At 41.3% G+C, this 22,386-nt stretch overlaps 1 protein-coding gene across 1 annotated transcript in view; it reads right to left on the bottom strand.

Moving 5' to 3' along the window:
- Window positions 1–22,386, bottom strand: part of AFG2A (AFG2 AAA ATPase homolog A) — a 192,347-nt gene that overhangs the window by 159,530 nt on the left and 10,431 nt on the right. Inside the window, exons 7-10 of the mRNA XM_080590539.1 lie at window positions 21,981–22,104; window positions 20,433–20,688; window positions 8,069–8,223; window positions 962–1,171 (exon numbers count right to left, since the gene is read on the bottom strand). Of these exons, the coding sequence (XP_080446665.1) occupies window positions 962–1,171; window positions 8,069–8,223; window positions 20,433–20,688; window positions 21,981–22,104 (745 nt within the window). The remainder of the gene's footprint in view (window positions 1–961; window positions 1,172–8,068; window positions 8,224–20,432; window positions 20,689–21,980; window positions 22,105–22,386) is intronic.

Below are 22,386 nucleotides of genomic sequence, written 5' to 3' on the forward strand. Positions count from 1 at the left end.
CCTCTGCTTCCAGAGCTACATTCACAATGCAACTGAAAGGACAGGCAGAGGAGGAAGCCGCGCAGGAACTAGCAACACAGAGAGCTTTGTGAGGGAAGAGATGGTCAACAGAAAAGAGTACGTGATCGCACTGTTGAGGAGGAGATACTTTTAAAAGAAAAATACTTAAACAAATGTTTTTTCTTGCACTTCATTAACATTCTGACACAGCTGCAAGACTACCCCATGTGGAATCGCTCTACTATCTTTTTTCCCTCCTATGCGCTGAAGCTCCACAGTATTATTTAATAACTTCCATTCATGTATTTTCCATATGACCCGCAGCAATCAATTTCATAGGCAATTTCTCTGTGTTTCTTAATGCTGAGAGAACATACCACTTATCCAAGAGTACTCCAGATATAACTGATTTTGCAAACTTTCTAAGAAATAATGGAATAGAATGATTTCCCCTGAAAAAAGACTAATAGGGCAAGAAAAATCTATAATATAACACGAGTAGTAAGACAAAGAAAGCAACTATTCTTAAGGAATAAAAAGGAATGTAAGAGTTGAGATGGTATTATTTCCATGCCAGCAATTATTGTAGCAAGAATATCTATCCACTATCCAAAGTTGCATTTTGCTACCATTGTTTTAAGAATTTGTTTCCATTAAAAAAAGCTTTTAAAATAATGCTAATAATTAATATTTTTCACCAGAATAAGAGAAGCATTTAAATGCCTCTGTATGGCTTACCCCTCTCATTAAAAAAAATAATAAAAATAAAAAAACAAGTGTACAGGAAGAAAGTAGTCCTCTTCACAAGAAAACACAAACCTCATTTGATATTTACAAGGGATTTTTCTCTAGCAGAGGTAATTATCAGAAATGCCAGGAGCCACTGGATTCTAGCACTGAAAATTGGTAAACTGTCAACTGTTATCTCAGAGTTAAGAAACCATAAGATTAAATGGCCTACCTTCACTGCCAAGAAGTTGAGGCCACTTTCATGAGCCAAAGCTTTTGCTATCATTGTTTTTGAGCATCCAGGAGGTCCATAAAGCAGTACGCCTTTTGGAGGCTGAATCCCCATTCGGATGAAGGCTTCAGGATGTTTGAGTGGCCATTCAACTGCCTGCTTCAATTTCAGCTTGATATCTTCTAGTCCTCCTATGTCTGACCAAGATACCTGCAAAGCAGACCATTTTGTTGAACTCACACAATGGAACAAAATTAATAAAAATTAAAAATAATAAAATGACAGCATGATCATACAGGCAACAACACTTTCTGTGATCATTAGTGAGTCACGACTCAGTTTTCTCTCTCTCAGTAATTTCTAAATTACTTTGTTGTCTTCCTCAAAGACTTAATGAACCCCAGAAGGTTTTACCTAGTGCTGCAGAGTAAAGCCCTGGTCCCAGCTGCGTGACCCCACTAAGCTGAACTTTTGGCAATTCTTCCACTTGCCAACATCACCTCTCTTATATATGACTACAGATTTGACTAGAAGCTTGAAAATAAACAAGCCACCAAACAGACAACTATCTACAGAAATAAATAACATTCAAACACAACTGCATTTAAATTTGCGCTGCTGAAGACACAAGACAGGCTCATCAGTGACACATTGGGAAACCACCAATGCATTCTATCCAAAACAGCAGATGGATCTAAAACCTGCTACACTTCTCTATCTCTACACAAGCCTAAGAACTTACCCCAGCCCTTTCTTTGTTCTGTCACCATCCATTCCTGTCCACCTCAAACAGTAAACATATCAAGATGGACCTAAATCAAATGATCTGGTGTCTTAAAACACTCTTCCAAAAATTTGTAAGATGTAAGTCACCCTTCAACTACAGAAAGACAGCTAAACTTGCAAGGCTGGCAGAGTATAACCAAGACACAATGCATCACCTCTCGCCTGACTCTGAAAATTGCCATCACTCCTGGCACGTCCCAATTGCTATTTGCCTAATACCATAACAAACTGGAAACTCAAACTGGAAAGTCCCTGAACCAGGCAATTCAGTCTACTACTGAAGAGGAAGAAAAAGAACGTTTGTGAGTGGTGCAAGCACTTTTGTGTAAGTACAAGCAAACTGCAAACCAAATAAAACTTCTCTTCAATTGTCAGTCTTTGACATAGAAGAAAATTACAAAGATAAGGGAGAGTAAACACAGAAAATCAACACATAAGGGTCAACCCCTCAGAAGTACTCTGAGATTAAAGGCTAGCTGGAAGGTGAGGAGCTGCTGATCTGCTGCCAGCAGAACATGTTGTCTCTCATACTGGGAACATGCTACAGGAACTCTAGAAACAATCCTTGTATTTCTTCTTAGTGACTAACAGCTTCTGGTTCTTTGGTTCTTAAATAAATAATTACCTTATAAACCTGAGGAAGTAAGAAATATGTAGAGCTGATAGCCACTGCCCACTGAGAACGATCTGAGTGCAGAGGGTTATGCCAAGGGTTGAATTCCTTTATTGGGGGGTGGGGGGAATGGGACAACACTAAAATAGAAATGAAATAAATTCAGTAAGGTCAGAGCAAAGAGAAGACTGAATCAGATACAGCAGAGTAACCCAGTAGCAGAAGGGCGGACAGGATTTTAGGATTTTTAGTGGGGGCATTATCAAAGTGGCAGGCTAGTTCCAAAAGCCAACTTTTGCAACCTGCCAATATTGCTTTTTGAATTGCTGTGTCAAAGTAGTATTGTGGGGAAAAAAATGCAAACACAACACCCTTCTGTTGCTGTTCCGTAATACCAGCAAGACTAGCTGCGCAAATCAGATTAAAGGAATAGAATGAAAACGGGCCGCACACAAGTCTCTAGTTTTGAAATAAAAGCATTTGTCTGAATTCATCAAAAACAGTTAAGTGAGAAACTCCACAACAGTGAGGAAGGGAAGAGGAAAAGAGAAGCACAAATTCATATCACCTAAAATTGACCTCAGTGCCTTGGGGTTCCAACACAGTTGAGAGTGAGAGAGAGACAGAGCTTCACAGAGCAACTCAGCCCGATTATCAGCTGCCTTTCAGAAGTCCCATACGTGGTCATCCCTCACCCAGCTTCTCCCTCTTTCCTTCAGTGGGAACAAACATCATGATGAGATGTCTAACTCAGGCACCTCAGTTAGGTGCCTGAAGTTGCAAAGAACCCTCCCTTTCTGCCTAAATTTTCACAATAAGAGGTAATAAATGCAAAAGAGATAATAAATAGAAAATAAGAGATAGTCATTCCTATCATAATGTCTTTCTATCTAGACATAGAGATTTTGGCAAACACAAAGGAAAAACTTCTTAAAATGAATTAAGACACCAGGAATTTCCTACAACTTTCAGCAACAGTGGCAAAATCCATTAGTGGTACTTTGCACACAAAAAAGCCAGGGAGAAAACACCTACATGTTGCTTTCACCCCATTTCAAATATGCAGACTATCACACAAGCCTTCTGAGGTGCTACTCAAATGACTTTTAGGACCCCCTACATGTCATTTAGCATCAACAAGAGTGACAGAAGTGGCCATACAAACAGGACGACTAAATGTGAGCTTGCAAGGTACAAGTTATAAAAGAAAATAGTTCACCAGGCAAAAATTCAGTCAACTTACTTTGAATTTCTATAATGCAGGGTAGAGTTCAAAAAAGCAGTGGTATTAAAAGCAAAAATAGCTAATAACACACTACGTTCACATTCTGGTCAAGTCCTAAACAAAGTACGCGTCTCCTCATTTTAAAAGGATATAGAAAAGTAGGGAAAAACACCACAGTCCCCCACCAACAATGCACTCTGAAGGAAGAATTCAGTTGGATTCACACAAGGCAGTATATGCTCGACAGAACTAGGTGGATTGTTTTTGCATACCATCCTGAGGAACTTGCTGACCGCAATTAACCCAAATTACGGTGCACACGCTGGAACGGCCAGCTACGCATCTTCACCTGCACACGAACTGAAAGGAAAGGTCTCGCAGCACAGCAATGAAGTGTGATATTCTGTCACTGTGGAAATGGTTGCAAAGACTAGCCTTAGGGCTGAGCTTACACACACGGAGACAGTGCTCTGCTACAGTCTGTAAGACACCAAGATTTCATTACTGCCATAATCTTTAGCTCTCCCTAGGTCAACAGAGCTCAGAATATGATGCAGAACAGCAACTCCCCAGAGGTTGTTCACCAGCAGCAGTAAAGAAATAAAGCAGACGTGCAAAGGATGTCTCATCCAGAACCTTTTGGCTGCAAAGACACAAATCTGAGTGTTGAATTACAGTAAAGGGAACGAAGCGGGCAAGCAAAACCCATAGCACTCTACAAAAATTTCAGAAAGACCCATAGGAGAGGGAGGAACAACTACAGCGCAACTCTCCAAACCGATGAAATATTAACTTCTGATTTATAACGTGCATCCCCTTTCTCCTAAATCCCTGCTGCAAAAAAGCAGCCTTCTAAAAAGGTTATAACACATAGCAAAGTTCAAGAAAGGTTCTGTAAAAACAGAAAACGAGATCCCACATGGAACCGGGCAGACAAGGGTTTTGCACGTGTCTTGGTCACCAGCAATGCGCACGGCAGTCTGGACGTAAGCAGAAGGACAGGGGAATGTTGAAAGGGAAAGCACAGGGAGAAGCACACGGTGACACCTCCACCTCAGCAGCTCCTCCTCCTCCAGCACACAGCCGTGCTTTATCTGCCACCCCAAACTCACTTGTGGCTGCTTTCCCCATCCATAACTTTGAATATCCTTGGAATAAAAAAAGAGCTCAAGATGTGTCAATGACAGTTCTTTCATTATCCATATAACCTGTGAACAACACTGGTCTTACAATCAAAGGGCAACACGACAGGTTGTGAATCACCTAAAGTGTGAGTTAGTAACAAAAAATTCCTAACTAGCTTGCCATAGAGCACCTTTCAGAAGCAGACAGCAGAGCGTTCTGTAAAGGTTAGCACATATCCTCCAAAACCAAGAAGTAAAGTGACTTGCACAAGGCCACCCAAACCACTCGCTTCTATCACATATCCTTGTTCTTTAGCTACTACCCCAAGTATATGTATAACAGAGGTTTTTCCAGGTCTTAAACAAAAGACTGCAAGAGGGAGATTTAGCTCAGCAGCCTCCTAAACAGTCAAGCAGTTAACGCTCTACTCTAGGACCTAAGAAGTGAAGACTGATTCAAAAATTACATTTTCTTTACAGCCTACTTAAAATTCTGCAGATTTCAGAGAACAAGCTCTGCGTTGTCTAAACAATTTGGAGTTCATGATTAAAACAAGTAATTATTTTCATTCAGTATCAGGTGACACCAGCCTCAAAAAACATAAATGGCAAAGGTGTCAAGACAATATGGGATGGAGCACTTGTACAAAATGCCTTTACCTGTAGCTTTAAGTGACTTTGCACTCTTCTTATTCAGTTTGCATATGGCTACTTCAAATCAGTTAAAAATGGAAAACATAAGAGCTTCTCAAGAATAGAAACTTAAAAATCATAGAAGTCTCAGCTTAATTCAGCATGCGCATCAGTGGATTTACTTGTCACCAACTGCATAGCCTAAAAGCCACCAAGGGGGCTGACAAGTGAATCATGTATATATAACAAATGGAAAAAAAAAACAGAGGATATTATTAACGTAGATCAGACTTCTGTCTGCTATTTGGGAAAAATCCCATAGCTGATCAGTTATTTCATGACTGAAAATATTTTCAGATCAAATTTTTTAGATGACAAACAACATTAAGGTCAAACTTCAAAAGATGAAGGAATGCAATCCCTGATTTTCTAACAAATCCACCCATACAACCAACTGTCTAGCTGGATAGTTCTGGGACAAGGAGCGCAGGCAAATAAAAACCTATCCTTATGGAAAGAAAAAATCTGAAGGTTAATCAATACAGGATGACTTCACAAAATACTATGCAAGCAGATCCATTAACCAGATACATATACATACATGTTTCTTGAAGAAAGCTGGACTCCTATCTCATTCATGCTTTCTTTTGCTTCAACCCCCCATCATATTTTTAAAAGTTTGCTAAGAACACAACAGATTGGCTACATAAGGGAGCCCTGTGGGTGTAAATTACTGCAGAGCACCTACGCAACATAGCACAGTACAGCAGGTTAACAGCCAGCTAGGAAAGTGTTGGGTGGATAAGTGGAAAGAGAGGTAAATTAGTAGAGAGGAATTTATTATGGAAATTAGGACTATAAGCAACAGTTCCACAGCAAGTGAGCAATACTGAGGTTTCCCAGCGCGTGTTGCAGACATTCAAGTGAACAACACAAAACAGCAAAGTGTTCTAGGACATAGCACCACCAACATGCGATGCTGTGACTAATTAGTGGCCCTGCAACTGCATCCAGTTAGCTGTTAGAGGCTTGATTTCTACTGAAACCAAGTACTTCAATATCCAATTAACAAGTGTCAGAGCAATCAGTCAAACACGTGGCTTCAGCCAGAGCAGTTAGGCACGTAACCTTGACTAGTGAGGCAAAACTGAGTCTATAAAATTAGATTAAGACATACCTAGGAATCATTACTAGAAGCATGCAACATAAAATTTTGCTTACTCTTCTTAAAAATGTATCCAAGGAAACAGAAACCGCACTACATTCTCTGCTACAACACTTGTCCTGTAAGCACAGAAGGAATCTGCACTATGTTGTTACCTTCCCTTCAACAAAACAATGAGTCTCAGTAGTATTCCAGTGACTCAGCTGATGTTTAACAAATAAAAGTAAATGACATTTGAGGAAGCCACTGGCAGGATAGTTTAGTGGCGAACTGTCATAGCAGGTTGACCTGGATTCAGAATAGATTTCCTTGAGACCTGACTTATGTATGTCATCATTGCCCTGTTTAGCAGCACTCCATCCTGCTCCAAATGGGTTGATATGGCCAGAAGGCACAGCACAGTGATAATGACATGAGCTCGAGAGACAGCAGCAAATTAAGCAACAAGAGATTAGTAGCTCTGGTTCTCAGCAGAACTAACCAACCCTTGCAGATGCTGATGGCACTACACCATTTCCAGGAAAAGCTGTCTGGGGCCGACATAGGCATTTCCACCCAACACTTCGCTGCACAGCACGGACTCTTAACAAGCCAAGTGTGACATCCGAGCTGGCTGCGTGCAGCATCCTGTTCACAGATTTCATTTCCCATTCCTATAGTTTGGGAGTGAGGGTCTGTAGCTGTGCAGCCCAATTCCCAGATGACTCATCATCATGCAGTAAGACAGAAATGTTTTCTTCAAGGGGTTGGGGAGCTGCTGAGAAACACCAGCACAGCTGCTTGCAGAGTCAAGAGCCAGTAAGAGCAAATACAACATTTTCTTTTGCTCAATCTTCTTAAAACAGTTCAGAGTCTTCTTAAACCAGATCAGCTCCCCAGTTCTATTTATGTTGTGTCTGTTACTGAATTACTATAACATAACCGAAAGAGTTGTCAGTGGGGCAATGATGACTGAAGATGGCACTGCCAGAATGTAATGAATGTTCATGTAATGACAGTCCCTGATGGGTAACTGCTTGGCAGCGATCACCTACCCACAGCATCCAGCTCTGCCCTCAGTTAAAACCTTGTGATCTCACTGAAGACATTGAGGTCACAGCAGTAGGAACTGCACATAAAATTACTCAACTGCTTTACACAAATCAGAGCAATCACTCTTCATAGCATCGTTTCAATACACTTTGATTACAAATGCTAACATTTGGTTTCTACTTAAATTTGTGTCTGCTTTGCAAAAGGCTCCAACTCATACAGCTATTTAGGATCTGCTCAGAGCAGACATCCTAAGCTTTTTACTGCTTGCCCCCTCAGCACATAAAACTATGGATCAGGACATATGCTTCTGCACTACCAACTCTTTCTAGAGCGTTAAAAACTCAAGTTTTTGTAAACGGGTTTTCAAAATTCAAACTAAATAAATATGTAAACAAAAGGATGATGCACAACATTTATTGGCAACTTGAGACTTCCACTCTACAAAACGACTCTCTTTTGGTAGGACATTTCAATGCGTAACTGTGACTCTAACAATGTTGCTAGTGTACTGCAAAAAATAACTTACTTTTGGCACATCAACTGCCACCTCCCTCATGGCGCTGGGCCTGACATCATTCATCCCTTGCAGGAAGTCATTGAAAGCAATCATCACTGACCCAGCCACCTCGTTGTCTGAGGGGTTAGCTCGCTTCCCCAGAGCTCTCCGCAGCGCGTACAAACCTATTAAAAACAAAACCCATAAAAACATGTAGACTTCATCCTGTTTCTCACAAACACAAAGTGCACAACACACAGCAGCGTTGGAAAGGAAATGATAGTCAAAAGCATGTCCCAGCGCCGGGCCTTAACTAGGTCAAGGAACATGCAAGACACTTCTGATGAGAGAGGAAGAAAAAGGGGATCTTATGACCACAGACAGAATATAAACTAAATCAGTTCCAAAAGACAGAACAAAACAGCCCTATCCCTGTGTTCCTGAGATGAAGCTAACAGGACAAAACCTGCACATGGCCATACACTGATCCAAACGTTTTTAAATGACAAATTGGGAAGAAGGATAATGAGTATTTGAGACAAGTACTGATTTAACACTTGCAAGATACCCGTAAACGTGTCCATTCCTCTATTTATTAGGACTTTGTTTTCCCCTCCATTTGCTGCTCTTAAAAAAATAATGCAACTGATGTGATTTCTGTTACTTTCATTGGGATCCTGTTTTGCTACCTGGTAGGATGCCAAATACCATTATTTTTCTTGATATGCAACAAACACTCCCTCTTTTCTATACCTCTGCAATTCTGAATGGCTCTTCTTTCCTTTCCAGCCATCAGTGCACTTTCCAGATGTACGCAGGCATAGCTTTGACCTTCTCTTTCATTTGGCCAAACCACTGACACACACCATTTATCAATCTTAACGCCAATTCCTAGCTTCTCCCTAAAATCCAGTCCTTCACACTCTGCAGAGGTGGCCCCCACTCACCCCACAGCAGCCCCAGCAGTGCCACCTGCAAGCTCCGTGCATTCAGACCAAGCAACCACAGCCCCCGCTGTGCAAGACGCCCAGAAGCACCATGCTTTTCCCACTGTATAATTACGCCTTTTAGGGTCTAATACAATTTGGAGTTGTATTGCTGCTATTTCCAACCCAGCCCTATGACTTGGAGCTGTGAAATGTGTGATATATTAATGCGTGATGAGTATAATCCTATATGCAGGCATGCAGACATGTACACACGCAGACATGTAGTACACAGCCTGACGTGTGTTACAAAAAACTGGGGCAGTTAGTACGGCACCAGTTTGCCTTGCATGACCATAAAAAGACAAACATTTGCTAAATCTTTTCTCTATTTAACCAGAGCAAACATCAATTAGTGCTACATGAAAGCACAATAAAAGGGATAAGCTGTTTCTGAAAATAGACGTGGTTCTAACTTGCAGCAGATTATTGTCTTTTTTCTGCAGAGGCACTGGTAGATGGGGACATACAAAGTTTCTGACAATGACAGGAATTCTGCATTTCCTACAATATATACAGCGTGTGAAGAGATATAATATCTCCCCTGTGCACCGGTACAGCTGGTGTCTCTCCATAAACTGCCAATTATGACAGAGTCAGAGCACCTGCATTCAATACCCAGGCTCTTAATACAATAATGAAAAAAAAAGTTTGCAATTCAGGTTTCCCCTTGTGCAGAACATCCAGAACTAATAAGATATATAAATAAAAACATTCCATGAGGCCAAGTAGAAAATGAAAATCTGGTCACCAGAGGACATGCATAAAATACAACTCATTTTAACAACCCAGACAATTTTCATGGTTCTTCCTCCCCCACTTCTTCCTTCCTCCAAAACAGTTCATTTTAAGCCAACAAAAGTGAGAAGACACAGATTCATCTCCATAGATTTAAAATTTGCATCCAAGCAGATAACAAAGCGGGCAGGTTATTCTAGAGCCAGAGCAGCAATGCCATGGAGGGGAGGCAGGTACTGGGGGCCAAGTCCTACGGTTTGGTTTTGGTGAAGTCAATTCATTTGGCACTCGCATCTGAAAAAATGAAAGAATAAATAGCATAGCATGAAGTTAAGGCATAGAGAAAGCAAGTAACTGATCACTGTTCCTCATTTCTGTACCTAACTGTTCCATCAAGTACTAGTTTAGCACAAGGCCCGTCTGATGAATTTTAATCGCCTCATGGTTATCTTCTTCTCATTACATGAGGAATTCCTAACATGAACAAGTTTATTTCAAAAAATTGAGAAAAAAAAAACAGGTAAAAAGGCACAAAGAGAAGATCACTCTTGAGCATTGTGCTGCCAGTGCTGCCAGGAGCACCCGAGTGAAGTTTCAGCCATCAGCAGCGGGTTTGAAATGCAGCAGCCCTGATCCAGAACAGGAATAAAGAGGTCACAGCTTTCCAAACAAAGCCTGAATTAATTTCAGCATGTGCACGCACACGCCATTGCACAGGTCAGCATTTAATTGAAACAATGTTTTACATTAAAACAATAATAAAAAACAGATTGGAAAAGAAAGCATGATTCTTCCTGTTTCCTCCTGTTATCATAATCATTCTTTCCTGCACTTCAGACTGACCTCTACCCAGAGGGGGAAGAAAGTCTTATTAACAGGAGAAGGATACAGCCAGTGGCTTGCCTGAGGGGAAAGAAAACACATCCTTGTCTAGAGACACTGAAAGATACGTGTAATGTAAGGAAATGCGGGGCACGGTGCAAAATACGCCGCTAGAAGCAGCGCACAGGCAAGGGAGGTGAACCACCAGAGCGAACACAAGTTGATCTGCCCCACAACACACGGAGCGGCTCGGCTTGGCCATCTGGCTCCTTTGGCATGGGGATGTGCTGTCCGGAGCACGTGCACCGCTGCAAACTGGCTCTGAGCACGGCACGGTTCAGCTTCGCTTGCTCCTTTTGAGACCCAGCTGACCTGAAGGGATCGCTGAATGCCAGCAGCCTCTGTCACTGAAACGCCACTCGGAAAGCAGCATCTGCAACCGTGAGCAGCGCTGATGCTCAGCAGAGTATAAATGGAAAATCCCAGTTTACAAAAAAAAAAAAAAAAGGAAAGAAACAAGCATAATAAGTCATGCATGATTACCAGCAATGGAAAATAAACAATCTGTTCTAGTCCGGCAACTGTGCGCCCTACCTCACTAACTCATCCTGCCTGTCTAGAACAGAGGAAATTAAGTGGACAGAAGGGGAAAAGACCAGCAGAACGCCTTGTCCTGGTACAGCTGGTCCTCCTTTGGTACCGGGCTGAGTGTGAGGTAGATAGCATTGTTCCCCTGCAAGATTTTCCTGCTCATAGCTTGGCTAAGTGTTGGCACATTAGATCATAATCGCAAATGCCTGGGTCTAAAAATAGACTCCACCACGCTGCTGCATTTGTCAGTCTGTGTATAATTACACCCTACTGTAAATAATAGAAAGCATCCACCCAAGACAATGAACATTCATACTTTAGGTTTCTAAACCAAATAACACAACACACGAGGAAATCAACCAAACCAAACAAAATCATTAATCACGCTTCTTTCACTGCCCATCAGCCACTTCTTCCACAAACCCGTCTTGCCTGGACTTACTCTACCAGAGGCATAACACCAGCATTTGTAAGCGGCTTCACAAAAATGGTAATTTTCATGCAACCTTGTTTACAAGAGGAAATGTTTCTTCTTTCCCTGCTAATCCAGCATTTCCCTCCCAAATTACTCTGGCCAAGCCCTGGAGACACATACCATTCCTTGCTGTGACAGCTTTCAGATCCACCACCGTGCTCTCCTGCCTGGCTGTAAGAGGAATGCTCAACAGCAAACAAGAGAGATTTCAGCTCCCTAACGGCACTGCATGGGGCATCTTCCTCTACTTCTAGGCCTTTAGACACCGTACTTCAAAATTTAACAGTTTTATGCATAGAAATGAACGATTCATATAACTTAGAATCTGAACTTTAGAAACCCTAACAGGGGTATACCTGACTTCACAAGCAATGGATACAAAAGTTATTCCAGTGCTTGATAATTTTAAGATAAGGATCTCTTCTCCTTTATTATTTGACAAATTATGCTAGGAAATCTTTTACAGAACTTCATGTATCACTGACGACAAATCGCATGTATTCTTGAACATGTAACCTCATAAATAAATGGAGTTTATAGTCCTTTACTATGATATCGGATGGTCAATTACAAGAAAAAAACCACACGTATCTTGTTGCAGGAACCACCACTCACCATGGGTAGCTGAGGTGTGTTCTGCCATTTGCATCCTAAGAAACTTCTATAATTTAGGAATGTTTTCTTTTGTTTGGTGATTGTTTTATTTTGTTTGTTTCAAACACAGCAATAAATTTATTGAGGAACAAAAAAATACCTGAAGATAAGGCTACTATAAATATGTTTTTAAAACTTATTTCTTGTGATTTTATTCTCTACATAAAAATGCATGCCCATGTAGAAATTTTTCAGAGAGCAGAAACCCTGAGCTTTTTTTTTTTCGCTCTCTTGTAATCACATACTGCAATTTGTCTTCAGCTGCCAGCGCTGTATGGTAAAATCCCCAAAGAACTTCATATACTGTTTGCACAGGAAAGATAATGCCCTTAAATCCCTTGTAACCATAACATTGCAAATTCCCTCAGCTAACCTGAGCACTGATCTACTGTAGGGATTGCGTACGCGATTTATAGCCCTTTGTGAGGAGCTCCGGCGTTTGCTGGAACATGTCTGTGGAGCTGCCTGCAAGTCGCTGGGAGGTGCAGCAGGGGAGGGAAAGGAAGGAAGGAGGAACTATATTTTCAAAACTCCTTTCATACAGGAAACAGTTTATTCACAGATCAGATACGCACACATCATTTATCCTAAGGGAATGACAGCGCAGGGAAGTAACGAATCCCAGACTGCCCGTGTTTGTAGCCCGCTCTCACGTGCAGCGCACCTAAGCTAAGGTGAGACCCACGTGTGCAAGAAGGAAAACAAGGCCTGCCCGCCCACCTGAACAGCAAGACGCCACAGAGAGCACCTAAATGCTGGTCCAGTTGTAACTAGGATCACTCTCAGGCCAGGATACAGCTGGGAGTTAGAGTGGGGAAACCAGTGAAAGCTGCCCTTAAAAATATTCAAGTTCTGCATCCCAAGAGCAGCATCCATTCAACACAGATACCTACTGGTCGCCGGTTTTACTCCTGCAGGACTAACAGAGACCTACAACTTGAGTTCATTTTACCAGAGAATCTTTTGTGAACTTTATTAACTACAAAAAGAACTAAGACTGCTCTCAAACCCTAAGTTTGCCATTATATATTCCTAGAAACCATTTTATCGGGAGCCTGAGAGGGAGTGAGAAAGCCTTGACCTTTTCTGCTACTGCACCATTTTTACACAGACACATTCTCTAGCTATAGCCATGCTTGAAACACAGGATGCTTCTTTCTCTGCCTGAATTGGCACCAGCTATGGGAAACATCATTCTTGACGCAGATACTGAGAAAACCTGCACCTTTGCAACCTGACGATGAGCATCGACTCCGAACAGATCAGTTGGCACCTTCCAGGTGCGAGGAAGATGGAGCGAGACAAACCGCTCGGTCCCTCCCCATGTACTGCAATGAAAACAAACCCCCACTGATTTTAGTACGGGCAGGGTCAAAATGTATTTGAGACCAAATCTACTACCATCACTGTTACATTTAAAACCAGACTCAACACAAAAGTAGAAAGGAAAAAAGATGCATACTAGTTGCTTCACAGAGACAATGTTGTATGTGAGCAATGAGAAACCCCAGGGGCAGGAACGAGGTGGGCACATCCCACCTGGGCTCCACGCGCTCCTGCTGGCCATGTCTGGCTTAAAGCTCGCGAGTGCTGAAGATGGGGATTGACTGTCTTGGTCTTGTTACGCTGCAAATCAGTGGGATGGAACATGGTGTGAGAAAACTCAAACGTTTCAGTCTAAATATCTATTGCAGTGTTACATCTATATCACTCCTGGGTTTTTCCCAGTTTTCCCAGCCTGGGTTTTTCGCATTTTAAAGTCCAGTGTTCTGCCACTTCTGCAAAAATCTCTCCTGTTCCTAAGAATGCAAAGAGATGGCTTATCAAAAATGTAAGTATTATTAATATCCCCTTGAGTTTAGAAAACCATGTTTTCTAAAGAAAAACCATGAAAACCATGTTTCTTTATACCAAAAAGCAAGAGGCCCTTCCCCACATCATTTTGAATGGCCCATGAGAATCAGGATTCAGTCAGAGAATGCAGTAGTAGGTAGTTTGCAACAGCTCAATCTCAAGCTTTTTCCACGCTTCCAAAAAACAAAGTAGACATGCTGTTTTCAGTCACTTTCCATAAAGGAATAAACTATAGCATGTCAGGCAGTGCTTTCCCTTCATAATCTGAAACTGTGACCAGTTAATTTCAAAACAACCCCAAATATGCCCTGCAAAACAAACAATCCCATTGCCTTGGCCATCCAGTGCCTTTATCAAAGTCTTCATTTTCAACAGCATCTTGGGTCCAAATTCCTACGCTTAGGAATATAATCCAAGAAAAATATTTACATTTATTGCACACCCCCGGCAGAACTCTTGCCCAAATTGTCTTGGGAAAGGCTCAAGCTGAACCACGAACTTCAAGGCTTAAAGAAAGGATACAGCTTCGTGCTTCCCTCACACCAGGCCACTTCACTGAGACCATGCTGAGCTGAATGAAGGGCTCAGCTTTGCCTTACGAGGCCAAGAAGCTATGGAGTGAATGCAAAGTTTGTCAGACAGAGGGGGCAGCCAGCGGCTGGGCCTCCGGGCGTGCAGAGACGCACTTCAATCGCATTAGCCCAAGCAGCTCATGCTTCCTGCAGATGGCCCGTTTACCTAAACTGCAGAAAAACACCATTGATTAACAAAGATGGTCCTGGATTTCAGGGGAATTTGCCTCCCCATCGATTACAGTGAAGAACAAAAAACCTAGGAGCCCTTCAATTCCTTTTTCTTTGTAATGCCAGAGGGCTAAGGTGTAAGAACAGGTCTTCAGGGTGGGTTGGAGACATTTTTTTTGGTTCATAAACGATGCAGCAAAAAGTGTCTCAGAGCCAGCAAAAGTACAAATACAGCACCCTACTGAATGACTTCTATTTTTAAAGATCTAGTAGCTATATATAACCAATATTCAGAGGTACAGATTAAAGAGCATAATGGCTTTTCATCCTAGCCATATTACTTATCAGAATGCAGGGGCAATAAAAGGGCCAAGTGAATATCTAGGACAGTAGTACCTCGAAACAAGAGGACTCAACATCATGACCTTAAGACAGCAGACTATGCCATAGGTCCATGTGAGCTGCATGGCTTCCCCAATTCAGCAGGAATGCTGACTTACACTGGTCAAAAACGCAGCTCGATTTCTTCTTTCTGTAACATTTTGGTAACAGCCAGCTCATGTCAGTGAAGTGTTATAAACCTGAAGGCGAAGCAAGGTGATGCCTCTACCTGTATTGCAATCGGGCAACTTCCAAAGCTTTGAGGTAAAGCAGAAGGATGACTGCTGCTTTCACAGAAGTCTGAAAGTTACACTGGTCGCAATGCAGCATCCTTACTGGAACCAAACTGATGTTATTGCAAGAGCAACCACAATTTAAACAAAGACATTTGTTCTTCCTCTCCTCATGATGCTATCTTATCACAGTCCAAGTGTTTTATATCAGCACACTGAAATTATGTGTAGCGAACAAGGATGTTCAAGATAAATTCTAAGAGTTACAAAGCAAATACTTCCTCTCTCTGTAAACAATATGACTGAACCCACTTCTTGAAGAAATCAAGCTATATTTATATTCACTCTCTTGAAATGCTACAGGCAGCCATAGAAGGATAAGTTTATAATAAATTGCTATATTTGGAAACCTTTGTTGCTAAGCATCTTCTAACATTCAGTACAGTTTATACCATTCATGTCCCTGCTACATAATTAACATTTCATATGTTTTTGAAAAAAAGTGGAGTGCTTATCTTTGTTGTTGAATTAAAACCATTATAATTTTTTTAGGGAATTAATAAAAGGCTGTGTGGCCAATTAATTAAAGCAGAAGCAATGAGATCTCACGGGCATACAAATGCTGACATTACATGCAAGGATAGGGCAGAGTCTATCTCCTGAACACTGCCTCTGCTTGAGATAAAACAATTCAGAATGTACCTGTTCACACTAAAAGGTAGCCTACTAACCAATTTAGGACACGGGAAACCTCTTCCAGCCTTGAGAACATGACTCTCCCAGCTGCACACATAAGCAAGCCCTTTTCTTGGCAAGAATTCTGTGCATGTCAATCCCTCAGAGGGCACTCAAGCCCTCAAGAGTCAACTCATCGCATGCTGATGTCCACAGGATATGGACCAGCGCCTGAGAAGGGATTTGCAGGTTTTCCATATTATGCTGTTAACCTTTCTGAAAGGTTACAGGAGGAAGCAACGTGCAGCTAATGGTGGAAACCACAAGCAAATTGCCAGGCAGTAGAGAAACTCAACAAATCACAATTTCTCCAAGGTAGTCATTGTAGATAATGTAACCTTGAACAGAGATGAGGCACGTTAATTCTGAAAAGTCTTTCATCAAAACCAGTGACACTTGCCACGTCAGAAATATCTTTTTTTGCTTTTAGCTTTGACAGACTGATTGTAACTGCTCAGTTATTTGTAAATCCAACAAACAGTATCTTACTTAACATGTGATAGACACATGTACCTTGTGCAACGTCTCGGGCTGGGATACACATACAGACAGAGCTGATGCCTGTCACCCTGTTGTCAACTCTTGCAACGATACCATAAGCTTCATAATTCTTCATAATTTTTTCATACATTCATGTAATTCTGTCATTTCATTTTATAAAATGCTAAAACTATCTTCTGTAGCAGCAAAGAAGGTATTGAAAGAAAAATCCACAAATACTTGAAATAATCAAAACAGTGAGTGCTTAACCGATGATTATGACCATCTGTACTTCAGTATTTCACAGGTGCCTGGTCACAGTAACCTGTTTGGAAAAATCCAGTGCACAATGCACTGATTCTCAGGTTTCTTGACCTCCTTTCCTCCCGTTGCCCATTCCAGCATAGACAGCACTGCAGTTCCGTATGCACCATACACGCAGGAGCTGAGAAGCGTTCAGTGCAAGCTGAACTTTAAAAGCTCCTTAAACTCCTTAATCACTTCCATGAAAATGCACTGAGCTGCTGAACAGAACAGACAACTGGCCTGTCTGACCCCAGAAGTATCGCTAAGCACTCCTTGCATGGAAGAAAAAACAAGTCCTGCCAAGAAAACAGTTGGAATATGGTTAACGCTACAAGAGCTATTTACTTTTCATTAATCCATGTTCTTCAGAATTGTATAGAAGACAAACAAAAGCTTTTATAACGAAGTATCTTCGGAAACCTAACTAGTGACGCCAAAGTGAAAGTTTTGGCTGCCGTAGCCCTACAATTACTCCATTTACCATGTCATATTAATTTCTACAGCCTTGGTTTATATAAGCAGTATATACACAATATATATAATATTGCGTATAAAAAAAACAGAGTTGAAGTATAAAGATAAGGAAGGATGAGTCCTTTAAAAATTATCTAAACTTTGTATTAAGAATATAAACATATTTAGCTTGTAAACTTTCAGGCGTTCCAGCCACAAAGAAAGTAACTAAAGATGCAAATGGGGTAACTGGGACTCCAGAGTCTCCCAACGACCAATGCTGCAATACAACTGGCAAGCACGATAATCTTGTGCTAAAAACTGAACGGGTATTTCTGAGCTCAGAATTCATGCTTCCAAATTAATTTCCATGTTTTACCTGTACTTACACGCACATCATGAGTGAAACTTACATTTAACTTGAAAAACTTGTGAAGGCACCCAGCTCAGATACTGCCTGAATATCAAACATCTTGGTTACTCAGAAGCACCCATCAGCAGTCCTAACTATATGTTTATATCAGGTTTTATATTTTAATATACACGAATATTACGTTCAATTCTGAGCACCACATTACCAAAAGGTTATTGACAAACTGGAGGGAGTTCAGAGAAAATCAACAGAAGTTCTCAGAAGGCAGGAAGGACTTATTTATGAGGAAAGATTAAACGAGCTAAATATTTATAGTTTGGCGAAGTAATGAATGAGGAGGTAGGGGACATGACAACAGCCCACAGATATCGTAAGGGTGTAAACACTGCGGAGGGGGGCTGGACGCGTTATACAAGGATGCAAATAGAAATAATGGGATAAAAGTAAACAAGGAAAACTTAGGATGAATATCAGAGAACATTCCTGGACAGCAAGCCATCTTGGCCCACGGCACAGTTAGTGAAGCAATAGAAGCCCATTGCTCACAACAACAAACAAGACTAGACAAAACACTGGAAAACTTGCCATATGGAATAACCCTGCGCTGCTAAGGAGAAATATTGCTTCATAAAAGCTAGTCTTTTCTACGTTTAACTCCAGTGAAAGTAGTAATATTTTACAAGGTGTTGAAAATTTAATATAAAAAAAAATAGATTTCGAGAGCTTAAATGGCGAAGAAAAAACCCTACTAAGAACATTCCTTAACCACAAAGCAATTTAAATTCAGTGTGCGTAATGCTTCCAAATCATGCTTATGCAGTTTTTTGAAAAGGAAAAAATACATGTCAGCTGCAAAGAATTAAAGCAGCTGGACTGTGTTTTCCCCAGCAGAGGTCACTCCAAGTTAGCAAATGACAAGGAAATGTAACAGCACAGACTCCAGCTTCAAGGAAGACTAATAAAAAGGCGACGAACCTCATTCCGAGCACTGACTTTGGATGCAAAGCTCCCAGATGACAGCGTGTCCTGCAGTCAGACACCACTAGATGCCAGAGCTTTTGGATCTACACACAGCTCAGAAAACACGTAACATTCAATTTACACAACATTCAGAATTTATTGTCTAAAAAGCCCTCATGAAGTGGGTAAATATCACCTATTTGCAGCCAGATGAAATCAATGTGTGCATGCATGAGCAGCGCCTAGGCTGGATTGTGTTTGGAATTCAAGCCACAACATTTTCACTCAAAATTTTACATTACATGAGCTAAGGGTTTACTATGTCAGAACTGTGACACAGGTGGACTGACAGACTCCCAAAAACAGAGGTAGGAAAACAAAAAGGGGTCTGCTCTGTTGTTGTTTGTATACATTTGTTTTTAAAAGAATGTTTGGTATCTTAAAGCAGAGCTTAAAACACAACCCTAAGCAGCAGAAGAATGCTATAAAAATAATGCTCTCAGTCCATACAATTTTTTTCCTCTTGATCCATACAAAAGGCCAAAAATTCATATTTGAGAACTATCCCTTAAAAATTCTGGAAACTGGCAAGCAAAAGCCTTGCCGTTCCAGGTGCCATCAGCTCTAATAAAACTTCCATCAGCTTAATAGTTAATTCTGATGCAAGAATTAACTGAGCATTGTGCCACTGCCAGAGGAAGCTGTCTGGGTGCCAAAGGAAATAAAAGTAACCAGCACATACAGCAAATACATATTTGCCAACTACAAGGGAGCAAATATGCGTAAGCAGAACTGAAGAGTCGTATTTTGACTAGACTGCTTTAAGCAGCTGCTCATGGGCAGATTTAAGGTCACTTAAACCGCGCCGACGCATTCTAGCAAAATATAAGAATTGATAGAGCGCACTTTTAGTATTTCATCCAATGAAAACAGAAGTGAACTCGTGTTTAAGTGTTGCCTGGAACATAGCGAACCCTTGCTGCGTGACGCGTGGACAACTCTCCGGAGCTGTGCCTGCACCGGAGGCCACGGGAGGCTTTCCAGCCCCCAGCTCGGGCTGCACGCCCCAGCTCCGCTGCCCAACCTCACCCAGTGCACGGGGTCCCACGGCACCGCTCACAAGTTCCTTGTCTGTAGACAAATGACACAAAATACAGAAGCAACCACGCAGGCTCATCGCTTCTGCATCCTGGTGATCAGGACCTGCAGGACAAGCAGTCCAGCCTGAGACGCTTGGGATTTTCATACAGAAGGGGGAGGCTGGAGTACAAGCAGAAAAACTTTTAGGGGTCAGTCAGTTAACTCGCTAAACGTTTGGTAAACTGAGACACAGCTAGCTATCTGGTGTGCTAGGGATGACACATGGGAATCCCTAGTCTTATTAACATTTATTTTTAAAATTGATGAATACTTAGAAGTGTTTTCTTGGTCTGCCCAGGAGCAGCTGGTTTTCTTCATGCTCTATGCTTGGCTATGTTTCCTTCAACACAAAAATTATCAGGTCTCATCCCTTTAAAAGCCATTACTAGACTGCGGATTTTTATTTTCTTAAACAAAAGAAAAAGACTAACAATGAAGTAAGATTCTGAATAAGATATACAGCCCCTTACCTGCTTCCTTGCACAAGGCTGCTAAGTCTGCACCCACGTAGCCATGCGCGCTATCAGCCAGTTGCATCAGCTCTGCAGCTGTGAGCGAATGGGGAACTTTCTTCAGAAGCTTTTGGAGTATGTCCAGACGGTCTTGGGCATTAGGAATCCCAATTTCTATTTCTTTATCAAAACGGCCGGGTCTGCGCAGCGCTGCATCCAGAGCATGGGGACGATTGGTGGCCCCAAGTACCACAAGCTGCCCTTCGCTGCCCTCCTGAACACGTCAAATAACACAAAATAATTAAACTAAATTAATAGTCATGTAGCTTATACGCATATTTCCTGCTTACTTTTCACAACTACTACACACATTAAATCCTGATGCTAGGTCTCAAGGAACAAAGCAAACATTTCCTAATATACACCCCACAAGTGATCCCACCCAACCTGTGCCCACAATGTAGCACTACCTTAGGTTTTATGTACATACAAATAACACAAAAGAAACTTTACCCCAAGATCCCCTCATCCCAGTGTATCCCACTCTAATTCCCAAGAACTTGCTTTCCTGTATCAGGAGAGTAAGCACTGAAGAAAAACAGATTAAGTGTTTGAGCAAAAAGGCAGTGCTGGCACAAGATCAGAAGGGTATCAACAGGCCTTGAACAAGCAAGGCTGGGAAGCACATCATTTAAGGTATAAAAACCATCAGAGACAGCAGGTTGTAAAACCTCCTGTAGGCTCAGCAGGAAAAGCAAGGTCAAAAATCCTAAACAATTTCCTCAAGCTCTGCTTTTTCACTGTTAAAGTGAGGCAAAATCAGGTAGGTGGCTTGCAGAGCCATTCCGGTTTTGAGAATGAAGTACTTCTCCGTGGAGGATGCCCACCAGTCTTGGCCATCCGAAAATATCTTCTGACTGAACAATCCCAGACTGGTCAGCAAAAACAAGTATGCAGGAAAACAGCAAGAAGTTTGCAGATTAAATAAACAGCAGAGACCACTTTTTCACACTGTGGACAGAGTTCTTTAATCTTTCGTGCTAATAATCAGAAAATAATAAATGAGAGATTGGCAAACTTTATGGCCTTAATTCATAACGCACAAATGTCAATTAAATCTATTGTTTCTTCAGTAGGCTTTTGTTTATATCCTAGATTTCACTATGGCAATCGTAAAATCATCGTTTCCTTCAGTAATGCAGACTGCCTATCATCAGAAGTGTCTTGACTTCTCTGATTTCAGAGCAATGAAAGTCTCTGGCTTAGTTCAATGGTAGGCTATCACTAAAATTTCAGTTTTATCTCTAAAACTACAGAAGTTGGAGAAGGCAAATGAAAGGCAGTGAATGGAAAATTCACTTCTTTTTTTTTAATTTCACAGTTATCAGGCAACATTCCCTTCCTATGCATAGCATCCAAAAACCATTAGATTACTATATAAAGTTTCACCTAAGGCTATTTTCTTTTCCCTAGATGATGCATCTAAAATTGGCTGCAGTATAGAAGCAAAATTATTTTGCTCAGTTAGTCCCCATATGCATTAATTGTCTCAGTAAGTCTACTTACCGAGCCAATGCCATCCATTAATGTCAGCAAGGAAGCAACAACTCTCTTTTCAACTTCATTCTGAGCCCCTTCTCTCTTTGGACAGAGTGCATCCAACTCATCTATAAATATAATGGAGGGGCGACTGGGAAAAACAAAACAAACAAACAAAAACTTCAGTAGCTCACGAGGCCTTAAAACATCAAGACCGAGACATGCAAAGCAGTTTAAGGAAAACACCCAGGCCCAATGAAAATTAACAAGCACTCCACTCCCTTAGGCAACTGAAAGTTTCAGCCTTGAACGTGGCACTACTCTAAGAGATAACTACAGTAAGAAATTAGACAACACCTTAACACTGACCAGCCTGCATTTCTATGCCTCTCTCCCAAAGACTCAACACTAAAAATACTGTTTTCGTAAGTAA

The sequence above is a fragment of the Anser brachyrhynchus genome (genome assembly GCF_964034855.1).
Source record: "Anser brachyrhynchus genome assembly, chromosome: 4".
Lineage (NCBI taxonomy): Eukaryota > Metazoa > Chordata > Aves > Anseriformes > Anatidae > Anser > Anser brachyrhynchus.